This window comes from Nothoprocta perdicaria, unplaced genomic scaffold (genome assembly GCF_003342845.1).
Source record: "Nothoprocta perdicaria isolate Ctin4 unplaced genomic scaffold, notPer1 scaffold_7, whole genome shotgun sequence".
In the NCBI taxonomy this organism is placed as follows: domain Eukaryota; kingdom Metazoa; phylum Chordata; class Aves; order Tinamiformes; family Tinamidae; genus Nothoprocta; species Nothoprocta perdicaria.
The window spans coordinates 968,444-983,970 of record NW_020455976.1 but is presented as its reverse complement, the minus strand read 5'-3'; the positions used below and the strand labels follow the sequence as shown (position 1 = coordinate 983,970).

Genomic DNA, 15,527 nt, shown 5'->3' with positions numbered 1-15,527 from the left:
GTGGGCGAATGGAGGTCAGACCCTAGCCCAGGCAGGCGTCCCCTCCTGCCCTTTGCTGAGCTGTGCACCAGACCCCAAGGTGCTGGGGGTGCAGGTGGCTGGCGGTGCCTCCCAGGTTTGCCAGTGGCCAGGAGCGAAGCAAACAAGCAGTAGGTAAGGGCAGGCAGGGGCTTCCCGGCCGCACGGGGTGGCACCAGCACCGCTGCCTCGTCTCACTGACCTTCTCTCCTCCTCCCTCTCTGTCAGTCAGTGCCGGCTCGCGAATTGCCCTCCGTGTGGCACGGGGGCACTGGACGCCAGCGTTGGCAGCCCGTTGAGGGAAACCCCCCTGAAGCCGAGATAGATAACGCTGCTCCTCTCCAGCCTTGCCCTGAACGCCGCGCTTAGCGCTGCTCCTCAACGCAGCCGATAAGTGAGGTCAGCATCCCACACTAGCAATGGTTCATGTATTCAGCACCTTCCTACAGAGAGTCTCACCCTGATTTCTGTGGCTTGTGCTGGAGCCCCACAGGGAGCCCAGTGGGGCTAGTACAACAGCTCAGACCATTGCCAACCTCCTGCTGCTTTTTTAGCCCTTTGAGCAGGGCCAGATACTCAGCCTGCAAGTCATCTGCTTACCCGCTGCACGAGCAGCAGTCACCAAAAGTTTCTGTGTGACCATACGGTAGCCAGCAGCAGTGATTCACTGGCTGGGGTCAATTAGCCTCATCAGCTTCCCRAGCTCTTCTCCTCCTGGTGAGCCATGAGTCATCTCGGGAAGGGGGAGAGCAGGMGGGAATGACTTTCATTTCTTGGGTAGTGTTAGAGGCGAGGGAGGTTCAAAGTGCACCACTTACACCGGAGCAACACAGAGTAGCTGTTGGAGGTCCCACATCAGGCGGCACAAGTGCCAAACACACACAGCCCAGGAGGAGAGCTGCTCTGTGTTGTTGGTAACCAATGTGGTTCTCATAACAGTTGTTAACAGCTTCTTGCAGACACTGCATTTAGGCCAGCCCTTAACTTYTCCACCAGGAAGTCCTAATTAATTGCCTCGGCTGAGCAGGTAAATGGCAGTTGTCTCTGGTTAAGGGATGGCAGCTGGTGGCAGGGATGCAGAGGATGTGGGGCTGTAGATGGCTGCTTTTCTATGTGGCTGCACCAAGCTGGCAGTTGATCTTTCCTACAACTTTACCAAATGGCAGCAAATTAAAGGTCAGTGCAGATGGCAAGGTGCTGCATCAGGGAAGGGTGCATGGGTGTGTGTGTGTGTGTGTGTCTTGCACACTGGGAACCCTCCAAAACTTCCCCACTGATTACAGCGAAGGTTCCCTAAGCTGCAGTCTRTACTTTTGCCCTAGACCAATCCTCCAATTCTCTTTTGTTATCTAGAAATAAGCAATGTTTACGACTTAAGATTTTTGATGCCTGGCATCTGCTCCCAGCAATCCTGGCTGTGCAGTTGAAACCTGCAGGTGTGTGCAGCCATTCTGGTGGGTCCCAGTAGAGTTGGGCCTTCCACAACGGGCACTGTGCATACAGTAGGTCTTCTTTTCTCTAGGAAACCTAGGTTTGCCTTGCAGTTGTCATGTGGCACCTACTCACCTAATTCTGTCTAGGAAATCCTAGGTAGAAATGTGATTATGGGTGCTCTAGCACTGGGAGGCAAACAAAAGTGCATATCCTGTGATGTGCCTGCATAAGCGTGCACACTAGGGAATGAAGGGACACCTGCCAGCCTCATGACAGCAGGACACTTGATCTCACCTGGGGATCTGGCAAGTGCTGCGTCTAAGGGGGAAGAGAAGGGTTATTTCAGTTTTGCATCGTGAGCCTTTGTTCCCTGGGACAGGTACTGATTGCTTCTCTCTTTGTCTCTCTAGTGAGGATGCAGCAGAGACAATAGCAATAGACTCTAACAATCAGCCGAAGTCTCCACTGGAAAAGTTTATGGTCAGACTGTGTACGCACCACCAGAAGCAATTCATTCGTGTGCTCAACGACATATACACTGAAGTACAACCGGACTCCGAAGGGCAGCAGGGAGCTGAATCTGAAAGCATGGAGGCCCCTACTTGTGGCTCTGGTTGCAGCCAGCGAAGCACTGAAAATCAGGATAAGGGTGCTGCTTGTACTGAATCCAAGCCCCCTGCTTGCTCAGACCTAGGACAGTCGGGGTCTGATGGCACCCTGCATGTTACAGGACAAACCCTGAAGCAGCCTGCGGAGCTGAAGTCTACGGACARAGCAGAGAGCTGCAGTCCTGCTTTGAAAAGAGACTTCTCTGACATCCCTGTTACTAGACTTAGTTCTGCTAGTCCAAAGGATAGCTCCACCCAAGGATACCTCAGCACGTTGAACTCTTCCTCTTTGAATTTCCATCATGCCGCAAAGAACCTGGAAGGACAGGCTGCTGGACGCGAGCAAGAAATCCCCGTCAGAAGGTGTGAGGACAACAAAGAGCAGGTAGCAGGTAAGACTCTCGTGGAAGGCTATATCTCTGTCAAAGTGGCAAATGTGAACGGCAGCGAGGACAGCTTAGAGAGCTGTCTGGGGTCCCAGAAGAACTCTTTCAAAGCTTTACCCGAAGAGTCCTGGGATTCTGGCTTTACAGTGAACTCTCCTCGTAGAGCTGACAAGGAGAACGCGTTGCAGTGCAGCTCGAAGGCGTCTTTGCACCAGGACTTTGACGCGAGAGAACCCGACGCGAGACCAAAGGCAGAGAACCACGTGCTGCACGCGGCGGGCAAGGGCAAGGCGGGCTGCCCGCTGCACGCGGGCGACAAGGGCCCGCTGGAGAATCCCAAAGAGGGCTGGCTGCCCGCGGGCACCCCGGCGGCCGCCCCCCGCGGGCACCCCCGCGCCAAGGCCGCCCCGGCCCGCGCGCCCCGCAGGAGCAGGAAGGCCTCGGGGCTGCGGATAAACGACTACGACAACCAGTGCGACGTGGTCTACATCAGCCAGCCCATCACCGAGTGCCACTTCGAGAGCCAGCGCGCGGTGGCGTCCCGCAAGACGGCCCGCAAGAGCACGCGGGGGTATTATTTCAACGGGGAGTGCTGCGAGCTCCCCACTGTCCGCACGCTGGTTAAGAGCTCCCGCGTGGAGGAGAGGGGCAGCGGCCCGGCCCTGCGGACAGAAGCGCTAGTAAGCACGAAGCCGCCGCTGGTGCTCTCGGCGGGAGGGTCTTTAGGGGGAGGAAGGGAAGGCGAGAAGAGGGTTTCCCTTCGGCTCCTGGCCAAAGGGGCGCCGTGCAGCAGAGAAAGCAGGGAGCAAGGTGACGGGGGCTCTGCCGAACGCGAGCTCCGGGACRGCTGGGTGCTGAGGCCGAGGGAAGGTGCTGTCGCCGTGCCCCTGTTCTCTCTCTCTGCTCCACCTAGTCCTCAGAAAGAGGAGGACTCGGCCAGTTCGCAGCCCCCAGGCTGCCCTCCYGCCCAAGCGGGGGAGGCGAGAGCTGGGGATGCCGCTCCCTGGCAGGCTGGCAGCAGGCTGGATTCCCCTGGGGACAGCAGGGCCACAGGTGGCAGCAGCCCACAGAGTGGGGACCTCAYGGGCCCTCCTGCCTCGGAAGCACGCGGCAGGGAGGAAGGATCCCCAGGTTCTCCGGGTTCAGAAACACAAACTCTTCCAGACCTTCCAGCCAGCCTGGAGCCAACGCCTCCCTTGCAGCCCTCTGCGGCTGTGGACAGCCCACCTCTGGCCAGTGCTGGTGTGAGGGACCCTGCTGAGCTTCCAGGTGCTGGGGACGTGGAGCCCTCGGCGGTGCGCGCTGYAGAGCCCTCCCCGTGCTCCCCGCACCTGCAAATTCCTGATGATCCTCCTGCCGCTGCGGATGGGGAGAGTCCCCCGGAGCTCCCCGACGCCTTGCAGCGTGCGGACGTGAACAAGAGCATCCACGTTGAACCCGAGGCCRAGCTCTCCAGCAAGCCGAGCGGCAGCGATCTCGAGCAAGAGGAGGCTGTGCCAGCTAGCACAGACCTCCCTGCCGTCTCGGAATGGGAGACGCCGCAGAAGAGTCTGCCGGGTGAGGAGGAGTCTGCTGAGGGTGAAACGCTGCCCGAGCTTGAAGGCTCGGAAACACCAGGGAAAGACTTTGTCTCTTCCAAAGAGAGTCTGGACAAGAAGCGCAAGAAAGGAAGGCGCGTGCTGGTGCCGTCGGACCGGCGTCTGCGAAGCCAGCAGTCGCAGCCGCCCGGGGAGGGCAGTGCTGAGGAGGAGGGCTCCTCCAGCGCCCTGCAGCTTCCCTGCCTTCAGGTCAAACTCTCCAAGAATCCTGGCGCGAAGCGGTTTAAGAGAGAAGTGCCGCTGGAGGAGGTGGCATCTGTGCACTTCCCAAATGACTGCTTCCATAAAACGTTGCTCGGGAACGGTGAGGGGCCGAGCACCAGCCAGGCTCCAGAGAGCCTCCTTGAGCAGCTGCCAGGTGAGGAGAACGGTGTCACTACTAGACAAACCTATAAAAGCATCCTAGCAAAAGAGACTGCGGCAGAGGGAGAAAGTTCCTCGAAAGATRCCCCCCTTGCTAAAGGCAGCCCAAGTCAGGCAGGTGCGACGCTGGAAATGTGTGTCCGGGCTGATTCTGAGAAGAGAGGCATTCTCCTCCCCCAGGAAAGCTCCATGGCCACAAGTGATGCAGAGCAAGTGGACATGAAACCAGGCAATGACAGTGGAAAGGAGGAGGAGGAGGAGAGCGCTGACAGTGCCGTGGACATGGAAAAGCTTGAGAGTTTTGAGCCAGTGACCAGTTTGCTTCCACGTCCCAGCAGCAGAGGTGGAAGCAGGCATGTTCCAGCAAAGGCTGTGAAGCATAAAAAGGTGGCCCTGCAGTTTTATAACTTGAGACACCCACCTGCACCTGTAGACACTGCAAAGAAGAACACACCAGGCAAGGAGTCTATGCAAGCGATCCCCAAACTGAGGGACGAATGCAGTTCAGGGAATGACGACTCCGCAGCGCTGGAGGACGTTGACACAGCTGACAGCAAGCCAAAGTTCATGGAGTGGTGTGCTGAAGAGGACAACCAGGAGCTCATTGCCGAGTTCAATGCCCAGTACATGAAAGTTCAGAAGGGCTGGATCCAGCTGGAAAAGGAAGTGCAACCGACGCCCAAGGTGAAGAACAAAGCCGACAAACTGAAAGAGATTTGGAAAAGCAAGAAAAGGACACGGAAAAGTAGAGGGTCACTGGAAGTTCAGAAGCTTTCTCCTGTCCAGATGTTGTTTATGAAAGCCTTTAAGCTGTCTGACATCTGCCAGTGGTTCCTCGAGACAACTGAAACCAGATCTCTAGTAATTGTGAAGAAACTCAACACCCGTCTCCCAGGGGAGATACCCCCCATTAAAGTCCCCCTGCAGAAGTATTCCTCTTCCAGTCTCTATCCCAGCTCGCTGCAAGCCGAACGTTTGAAAAAACACCTCAAGAAATTCGCTGCAACTACCCCAGCTCGGAATAACCCGAAGAACCAAAAGTTGTGGGCCAAAATTCGGGAGAATGCTGAAAAAGCCGAGGCTGAAGAAGCCCCTGGTGCCAACCAGACGTCCCCTCCTGAGGCCAGCTCCGAGGAAGCGAGCGAAGACAAAAGCGTTCAGTCCGCTCCGAGCTTGCCYGCGCAGGCAAGCAGCAGGATCCTGCGGAAATACTCCAACCTGCGGGGGAAGCTCCGAGCCCAGCAGCGCGCGATGAAGGCGGAGAAGAGGAGCGACGTCCCGGGGGATCACTCTGCCCTGGAGAGCAAGCAAAGCCGGAAAAGCGTGTGCATCAACCCGCTGATGTCTCCGAAGCTGGCCCTGCAGATCAAAGCGGACGCGTTTCCTGCAAAATCGCCCTCTGTGGAAGGGCTGGGAAAGGGGCGGAAGGGAAAGGGCAGGTCCCAGGAGGACCCCTCGCCCAAACGCGACCCGCAGCTCCCCAAGAAGAAGAGGGCGCTGAAGGAGAGCGGCAGCCCGCAGGAGCGGCCCGGCTCCTCYGGCAGGGACCGGCTGCCGGCCAAGAAGGCCGGTAAAATAAAGCACTCGGAGGTGAGCGGCAAGGCCCCGGCCACCAGGAAGCAGGCCACCGTGGAGCGGAGCAGCAAGCTCGCCAGGAAGATGTCTTTGAAGGAGAAGAGAGCCCCGAGAAGGCAGCTGGAGAAAGCGCGGCTCCCGCTGCGGAAGGGCAAGGAGAACACGAGCCGCCGGGCCGCGCTGCCGCCCGGCCACGAGGAGCTGGCCAAGGCCCCCAAGCAGAAGCCCCTGGGCGAGTCCTCCACGCGCTCCCAGAAGCTGGCCAACAAGAAGCCGAGCAGCGGGAAAACCCTGACCAGGTCCATGAAGAAGATGCAGGAGAGCGGCGGGGCGCAGGGCAAGAGGAAGCTGAGGGCCAAGGTTGACTGTTCGCACAGCAAGCGCTCGCGGCTGGATACGAAATAGCGAGGAACTGGTAGCCATGTACAAAACTGATGTATAGTAGTAATCCTTTACCATGCATTAACTAAAGCTGCTTTTATAAGCTGTAGCAAGCCTTTGAAAATCCGCAGTTAATGGATAACGCCCGTGATTTTAGGCATCGGAAGATGTGTCTCGGACAGAGAAGAGAGCAGCCTGTCTGTCTCTGCTGTTCAGGAGGAAGCTCCTGCAGTTTGAACGTTCCTTGGATTTTTAAACTTGGAACCAGGCAGTTTTAGTTAAAAGTACAGTGCCTTATTTATCACTTTAAAAATAAAAATAAGAAGCTCGTCTGTGTGATTTGGAGGCTTGCGTTTTATACTTGAGGCACAAGCACTTGTACTGTAGCAGAAAGAAAACCACCTTTGTGCACATGAAGTAGCTTTCGGCAGCCTTTCAGTGCACGCAAACGTTTCCCTGTCCTTCAGYGTCCTCCTTCTGTCTGTCTCACTAGTGGCATTTAAAGCAAAACCAAAAGCATTTCCCATCGGTGAGGGAGAGGAAGGTGCAGCCGCTGGTGTCCCGTGCTGTTACCTGCGGAGAGGTGTTAACTCGCTCCTCGTGCGTGTACTTCTGATCCCCGCCTGGCTCTCCCGTCCCACGGGCCTCCAGGTGGGGTGACCCGGGCGGAGCGGGAAGGCAAAGGAGATGCTGTGCGGATCCTGGATGCTGGGCCGGCTGGACGGGCTGGGCCGTGCTCASCCTCATGGTGACAGGTTGAACAGGTCCCGTTACGCCTTGGTTTTGGAYGGAATGTCTTCACCCATCCGCGTCTGGCTGCCCCGGTGTTGATTTCTGTGGTCTCGGGCAGCAAAGCGGGTTCTGCAGCTCTTTGCAAAGGATTGAGTCTTTGGCTTTCTCCTGGCCTGGCTTCCTCCCGCTCTGTGCGCTTTCCCTTGGCCCTCGTGGTGTGTCCTCGTGCACTTGCTGCATAGCGCCCTCCTAGAGCAGGGATCTCGRTGTTTGGAATAAGGTTGAGATAAGGGTCTGAGTAAATTTTATTTTTCTAAGTACAATTTCCCTTTCCTCCTCCTCCTCCTGGCAGGGTGCAGCGGTGTCGTCCTTGCCGTGCCTCTGTGCCGGGGGGGAAGCGGCCAGGCTGCTCGGCTCAGCTCAGCTCAGYCCCGCGCCTTGCAGGTCTCCCTCCCGCGCATCCAGAAGCCAGCGAGGAGCCCGTAGCGGAGGCGCAGGGCAGCCCCAGCCTCGCGACTCGGGGGAAGACGTGTCAGAAAGGCAGCGAGCCGCCTTCCCGTGGCCGTGCCGCGACCGCTGTGCCTGGGCACTGCCAGCCCTTCCAGTCGCTGCCCAGCATCCATTGGCACGTGTGGACTGGCAGCAGGAAGCAGGTCACTGCCTTTGAATCTTCCGTGGCACCCACGTGGCACAGGGGGTGAATCGAGGCGCTGCAGATTGGCACGTGCTCCCGAGCGCGTTCCCTTCCCCCAGCGCCCGTGCGCACGGGTCTGCGGCACGTTTGTCTCTTCCTATGAAATGGCTGATTTTAAAGAAAGAAAAAGAATCCTTTACCTTCCCTTTGAATCATGCTAGAATAAGTTAACTCTCTGAACAGCTATGAAGTGATTAAATCTAGCTTGTCAGTCCCTGTACAGATTAATATGAAGTTATCTATTACTTTAATTTTTACTGCATGTATTAAATATGTCAAACATTCCATCAGGAAAGATTTAAAGGCATTTGGGGAGAGATGTGAGGAAGGAGGGCGCTGCCTGCAGTTCAATGACTGCTCCCTACTTTTCTTGCAGGTTTTCTTTTCCCCTTGCTTCCCTGTCTGAATTGGCCGCCCTCCCCCTTGCTCCTTAGGGCAGCCTCTGTAGAAATGTGGGCTGGGGAGCGCGTGCTGCCCCCCTGCAGCATCTCCCTTTCCTTGTCACCCGCCTTCGCTCCGGACGCGCGGAGAGGAGCCGCTGCAGAGCTGTTAGGGGGACGGGAGCTTTCCCAAGACCTGAGCTCTCTTTCTCGCTCTGCTTATTTTTTCCCAAACTGTTGCTGGTAAAGGTGGGCTGGTCTGCTTCCCATCTCGCGGGCAGCAGCCTCAGCGGGATCAAACCGCTGCAGAACAGGTCGAAAGGGGCTTTCTGGCCATGGTGCTGCAGGTAGGGGTGCTGCTGCCCCCAGGTCCCGGGCTCCGGGGGAGCGCGGAGCATTTGGTGCTAGAGGGCAGAGGCTGGGAGCAGGAGCAGTGCTGGGGGGTCCCCCGTCCCTCTCCTTTGCACTACTCGCAGGTTTGAGTGATTGTTTCCCACTACCAAACTACCCACGTACCGAACTACCCCAGTTTGGTACCCGCTGCTCAGTCGGGAAGTTGATGGCGCTGACTCACAGCCAGACCTCGACTCCCGAGGGGAACGGCTGGGACCCATCGCAAGAAGTGGGGAGATGTTGAGAGGGAAACCCTCTTTTCCCACCCCTCTGAACCTGCCTTCTTGCTCTGTAGTTTGCTGTCGTCCTGCTGTGTCTTGGCTTAGTCTGGTGGCGCTTCCCTGTGCAGGAGGTGACTCCCCACGGGCCTCAGTGCTCCCATGGGTGCTGCAGGGCTCATCTCGGGTCTGTTCTCCCTGGTGGATGCCGGCGATGCTCCGTGGGGCCGGCGCTGCCGCGTGTCCCGCTCCAAGCGTAACGCTCCCGAACCCCGTGCAAAGATGCTACTGACTTCTAGTGGGAGCTGGGCTYGGCCTGGTCGCTGTAAATCTGAATTTCTGTGCTTTTTCATAAGGATGTGTAGAGGTGTGTGTTTTGTGTGAGGATAGGGGTTGTGGCTTGGGTTGGACTGAGCCCTGTGGGTTCTTGTTACGTTTTCCCTCAGAAAGCAAGGGAGGAGAAAACGAGTAATTCTGAATATGGGAGTTGTCCTATTTTTTTTTCTGTTTTTTTTTCTTTTTTCTCTTTTTTCTTCCCCAGAGAAAACCTCCTCAGAGTCTAGTTGCTCCAGGGTGCTGCGTGGCTGCCCTGGGGTGTGTGATGGGTCGAGCTCAGGAGTTTGCGGGGAGCCCAGGGCTTCCCTGCAAGCGCTCCGGGTTACAGCCTCGTGGAATTACTTGAGTCAYTCCTGGGGTAGGAGACCCAGGACTGGGGAAGGCTGGAGATCCTCATCCTCTCCAGAAGTAACGTGTGGCGCTCTGCTTTGAGGACACCCTCAGCTTCCTGCCCATCTCCTTTCCTTGCTCTCCCAGATGCCCAGGAACTCGCTGCTTTCGGGAAGGGCCATCTCTGCCCCTTCTAACTGTGTGTAGCTTCCCCATCCTGCAGGTTACAAGACATTTTTCCAATGGGCTTCACAAGCTTGCTTCTGAGTGCTTTATTTTTTGGGGAAAAAAATACAGGCTGGCATTGGCTGAGTAGCTGCTTTTATTTCAATGGGTGCTCAAATGCTTGATTTTTATTTTATTTTATTTTTTTTCTCCTTTTCTTTCTTCTGATCAGTCTTCATGTCCCAAAGTGAACCTCCTGGTTTACTTTGGCATTTCTTCCCTCCGTGCAGCCACATTTCAGCTAGAACAGTGTGCAGGGGCTGCAAACGTGCMTGGAGGTAATACCTGCTGCTCCGGTCGATGCCTTGGGACACGCACTGCCCGTTTCTGCTCSTTCGGGCTGTGCGCTGGTGAGGCACGGCCCGTGCCAAATAAATGCAATTTCTGCACAACGAAATGGATGGACAGGACATTGTAGATGACCTTAATGAATGGCAGGAGATAAGSCACGCTTTTCATCGCCTCTGTTCCACAGGGGCATCGGCTGTGGGTGCAGACCATGCCCCTGGCACCTCCGCAGTGCCCTCCTCTGCCCCACAGCTGCCTCCCCGGTCGGGCTCCTATCCCTGTCTGTGATTTCAGACCGAGCCAAATGCTGTTACTGCTGCTGCCCTGGAGTCGTGGCCCTCTTCAAATGCTAAAGCCATTCTRCTGTCTTCTCAACACACTCCAAATCGCCATTGCTGTGTTTTTCAGGGTTTTTCTTCTTAAATACATATGCTTGTCCCATGTAATTCATGTCTTTTAAGTATTTATCCTCTGTCTCTCACTTTGGCTTTCCCTAATGAGCACTTCCTCATTGTGATCTTGAAACCAGTCTCCGTTCCAGCTCCCTGTTCCATGCCGATGGAGTCGCATCTTCCTGGATCTGCATCTCAGCCTCTTCTGCGAGGCCACCTCTCGCGACTGCTTGGTTAACTCTTCCTCCCTCAGCTTGTCGTTGGCAGCTCTGGACCTTCACAGTTCCCAGGGYCAGGAACTCGACGCCTTACCTATCCTTCAGGAGGGCCTTGCTGGGCTGGGATCGCTGTGCTCGGAGCCTGAATGTGCCTGTCTTAACTCGCCCGTCRTAGGGAAGGGCTGCATCAAGAGCAGTTGGAGTGCGGGATGGCTCCTCCTGTCTGTAGCTGTTAGACTGTCATCTAGTTCCTCTGTTTCTCTGCAGACTGGGTGCAGGCAGCGCATCCCAGATCAACACATTTAATATTCATCACTGAAAAGGTCATTCTTCCCAGCTAGTCGCTCGTGTGCCGTGGTGTTTCTGTGCCCTACGGCACGCTCCTCAGCAGGGCATCTTTGCAGCAAACCTCCTCCGAAGTGCTGTCGAGTGGGCAGCAGTGCTTTGAGAGGAACTTTCTCCCTCATCAGCCCCTGGGGGCTGGGAAACARGATTAAATGGTCCCTATGCTCCCCACATCACGGCCCGTGGGGCTGCCCGAGCCTCTCCGTGTCCTCAGGTCCAGATGGGCTACGGACAGCGCCGGGTTGGGCTCGTCCCCCTGCCGGGGACGTCACCGTAGCTTTTTATTCCCCCCCGCCTTTTTGTAGCTGTAAATTTTTGTGAAAAAAAAAAAAAATCAAGAGGATCTGATTTCCCCGYGTCGCGCGCGTCCCCCTTGCGTCGTAGCGTCCGTTCGGCCCATCCTTTAGCTCGGTGGTTGTGAAATGAATCCATCTGTTCTAAGATGTTCTCAGGAGTTCTTGTTTGTATTAAGACCCCCTTCCCTAGGCTTAGCGGAAATCATGGTCCCCTCCTTGTCCCCGCTCCCGTCCCCGCTCCGTGGACGGGCCCCCCGTTCCCAGAGCACTTCCAGGCGGTGCCGGGCGCGTTGGATGCAGGGCACGTTGGCAGCTCGGGGGCTCCCGCCGCGCTGGATCGCCCGGGTGCCTCGGGCCACGCCGCAAGCCAAGGTTTTCTAAGTCTGTTTGTAAGAGTACCTAATTTTAAAATGAAATGTGAATATATATAATGTGTAGGTGCCATGTAAGATAGTGTTGTGCTAGGCAGCAGGATGCTAACCTACTTTTTAAGCTTTTGGGGGGCAGGAAAAGGCTTTTTCTCTTTTTCTTCTACTCTCACTTCATGCTCACGGATCTAATATTGTAAATAGTGGTTTTTTATATTTATTTCATGGGCTTTCCACAGCTTCGTGTCGTGACTGGTGTGGGTTGGCGGGCAGGGGCTCCCCAGGGTGCTGCGGGGAGGCCGGCTCGTGGGGCTGGATTTTGGGGGGGGATTGGGGCGGGTGGGGGGACGGTGCCGGCGCGCGGCTTGTTTCTGCCGCTGCCGCCTCCGAGCCGAAGCATTAACTCTTCATCTCATTCTGACGATGGTAGAACTGGTCGAAGGCGGCCGCCCTGCCCGTCGCTGGGGACGGGGCGAGCTGCTGGGGCCCCCCAAGGTGCAGGGGGGTGTCGCAAGCAATAAGATTAGTAGTAATAACGCCCGGCGCCCGGGCGGGCAAGGGGCCGCCCGCCTCTCCGCGGAGCCCGTGGCCGGGAACGCGGCGGCGCCTCGGCCGGGCGCGACGGGGAGTCACTGCCAGCAAAAACACGCCTGGAAATGCRTCCCAAAGCGCTTCCTCCTGCGCGCCCAGCGGGTGGAGGTGACCCGAGGGAGGGCGGCCGACGTCGCGCTCGGGCCGGAGCGCCCTGTGCTTGTTTGCTTTGCCGTTCTGCAGTTTCTGTCTCCTTCTAGGGCTTGGAGCTCCTTGGCTTGTTTGGTTGTTTCTTCCCCGCCGAGTGTATTTGGGTTTCTCTGGTTTTACCCCTCMTGTCTGGRTGTGTTTGCCCGGCTGTCCGCGGAYGGCAGCGCGTGTTGGGTCGGCTCTGCTTTCCTGGTGTCCCTCATTTCTGAGGGTGGAGCGAGGGGCTYGTCCCACGCTCCCTTCTCCCCCAGAATAATCGCATTAAAAAAAAAAAAAGGCAGCAAAAAMCCAGTGATGACTTTCTTTTCAGGCCCTTCACTGTTTATATATTGGTTCCATCCCAATAATGAGTGTTTTTCTTTCACCTGTGTTTGCTTCTCGGGAAGGGTTTTGTTTTTCTCTTTGTTTCCRTATGATTTTTAGACACTGCTCTGCAAAGTCCTCCTGTCCGGTACTGTATGTTTGAGCCTAACCAATGTGAACTTGACAGAACAGCTCTGGCAAAAGTAAGCTGGGAAGATGGGGCTTGGGAGACTGCCTTTCCGTTTGCTCTGGGTAGTGGGAAGTACTGCGTCTTGATTTGAGACTATGAAATGTCTGCTGTGAATTATTGGTTGGAAGTGTTGAGAGGAGTTTCCATTAGATAATGTTTACATACCTCACCTGATGAACCTTTGAAAATGTATATAAAAAATAAAATAAAATTATATTAAGTTGCTTTAAATCAATATGTATAGCTATAAGAGCTGAGTCATTTGAATTTTGAATATGTATCAACTCTCTAAATGTTGACATTTTGTGAACTCTGTGCTCCTGTCTTTTATTTCATATTAGACTATCGAGGAAGCTGTGTTCTTGTTACAGGTAAAAGGTTCCTGACTCAGATTTGAACTCCTCAAGGATTCCCACCACCTTGTTCTCTTTTATTCCTCCACTGTTGATATTCACCCTATGAGCTTTCTAAAGGTCCGTATTTTATTGCAGCTTATTAAACGTTTCTTTGATATCCAAGTTTGCTCGGTGTGATAACTGGGAAGGAGCAAAGGTGAGTGTGGGTGCAGACGGGGCCGCGCGGTGGGACGGGCTCCGAGCTCCCCCTCTCCCCAGCTAATGCCTGGAGCTCTCCCAGGTGGGTCCCAGAGTGGCGGGTGGCCCTGGGATTTGTGTCCCCTGCCTTGGTGTTGTCATCCTAGGGAAAGGGTGGCTTGGGGAGGGACCAAGGGGGTGCATCCCAGAAACCGGGATGTTTCTGCAAGGGATTTCTCCTGGAGGCTGCTCTTAAAGGGAGGTCTTAGCTCAGAGCAAAGGGGCTTCCCGCCTTGGGGGTTTCTCGGTCCCCGGGAAGGAGGACCCTGCCCTCCTCCCCACCGGCAAAGACGAGGCCGGGCCGCTGAAGGAATAAATGTCATGTTCACGTGGAAGACAACATAGACAATATCGAACATCTCCTAAAACAACACAGCCTCTGCTAGCAAAAGGGTGCTCAGCGCCTCCCTCACCGGCCTAGTACAAACCAGCGTCTTCAATAGTGACACACACAAACCCCACGGGCCCAACAAAGCCACAGCCACTGTCCTGCCCCGTAGCATCTGTAAACAAAAAGAAAACATCATTTGTTGACCCGAACATATAAAAATACTATAACAAAATGAAATACAAATATATATTAGAATCTGTAAGTATTCTGTATAAAGAGATACTTTAGCGGTTAGCTTACAGCGAGAACAGAAACACAACACAACCAAGCCCGGGCTCGGCCATGGGCAAAATGAGACGTGTCCTGGGTCCATGGTGCAGCACAGGGGTCTCCCACTGGAGAGGGCGGCTGGGACCAGGACACGGGCCCAGGGCGCCGGGCACCCTGGTGGCTGGGGTGGGTCAGGGATGGTCCCGTCACCCTGGACCTGCTCCCAGCGCTGATGTGCAGGGCACAAGCGCGGCCCRCGCTGGACCGTGGGCTGGAGAGATTCAGCACTGCTGGTGGGGTGACTTGTCCAAAGGGCCGAAGCAGCGTCCCGGCTCACGGAGTGTCCCGGCTCGACCTGCAGCCCCCGTGTCCATAAAGCAAGGCCGGGCRGCCAGGCCGCGCGCTGTCCCCATGGGCTGCCTGTGCTGCAGCAGCGTTCGGCGCGGCCTCGCTCGGCACAGCAGCGCCCACGGGGCAGGAGCTGGTGGGACCTGCCCCGGGCGCCTCTGCCGTGGGCAGCTCCAGCCCCAGCACGTGTAAGGCCCAMGCGCTGGCAAAGGGCACGGTGGGCTCGCGTTCCTGCTGTCCTAGCAGCCACCGGCCCCCTCGGCGTGCTCGCCGGGCTGCAGGGGTGTCCAGGGCCTCCTGCTCTTTTTGCTGGGTGCCCCCAAGCTCTTCAGGTGCCTTCAGGCACCTCCGGGGTCTTGCGGATGGCACAGCAGCGTCCAGGCCCTCCAGGGCTCRGGGTGCCCCGTTGGGAAGCAGATCCCAAGGTCGGAGAGGCCGGCAATCGGTGAGGCCAGGTAGGGCTGTAAGCGCCGCGGAGCAAAACACCAGCCTGGGGCCCGTGCTCTGCTAACATCACCCCCAAGCAGGACCAGGGCAAGGCACCTAGCAGGCACCTCAGCCGCCCCTCMGCACCCCGAGGCCGTCCCGGCATCACGTTATGGACCGTGCTACACAGCGAGGCCACAGCCACCTTTCATGGGACCCCACAGACACCCGGGTCCTGCTCCAGCCCAGCAGGACACTGCGGGGCTGCCCTGCACCCAGCACATCCRAGGGCTGCCTTGGAGCTGAGCCCCRGCTCTGCTCACGCTGGATGCACCYGCAGCCCGGCCCAGAGCAGGACCCTGAGGGCGCAGCAGCGTTGGGGGCTTGGGCTGACTGGAATGGGGGTGCCCCTTCCTGCAGCTGGGGGCAGCGAGGTGGGCTCCGCGGGGCGGCAGCATCCCGGGAGCATTGCTGCTGCCYGGAGGCGATGCAGCCGAGCGCAGCCCGCGGGCACGGCGGGACTGAGGGCCACCGCATGCCTCGCTCTGCGGCCTGCGTGTCCCAGCCCCTTCCAAGCCTTTCCCTCGGGCGGTGTCAGGCCCCGTCAGTCTGGCCCTGCCTGCCGGGGTGCAGCGAGCAGAGATGAGGCCGGAGGGCGAGGAAGGCGCAGAGCAGCCCCTGCTGCGCTCCCGCCCTGTACTAGTCCATCTGTGTAGCTGCATTTCTTATTTAAAAAAAAAAAAAAAA

At 56.9% G+C, this 15,527-nt stretch overlaps 2 protein-coding genes across 2 annotated transcripts in view; one reads left to right on the top strand and one right to left on the bottom strand.

The window, feature by feature from the left end:
- Nucleotides 1-1,138: 1,138 nt before the first annotated feature.
- Nucleotides 1,139-6,420, top strand: LOC112957033 (titin-like). The gene is made up of 2 exons (XM_026050547.1): nucleotides 1,139-1,194; nucleotides 1,863-6,420. Exon 2 carries the CDS (start codon nucleotides 1,930-1,932, stop codon nucleotides 6,385-6,387), a length of 4,458 nt encoding a protein of 1,485 aa, XP_025906332.1. The 5' UTR covers nucleotides 1,139-1,194; nucleotides 1,863-1,929; the 3' UTR covers nucleotides 6,388-6,420.
- A 7,402-nt stretch (nucleotides 6,421-13,822) lies between these two features.
- The window catches only part of LOC112957100 (slit homolog 1 protein-like), a gene marked incomplete at its 5' end in the record, with an annotated part of 38,190 nt that continues 36,485 nt past the window's right edge, over nucleotides 13,823-15,527 (bottom strand). The window contains one exon of the mRNA XM_026050670.1: nucleotides 13,823-13,908. Within this exon, the coding sequence (XP_025906455.1) occupies nucleotides 13,823-13,908 (86 nt within the window). The remainder of the gene's footprint in view (nucleotides 13,909-15,527) is intronic.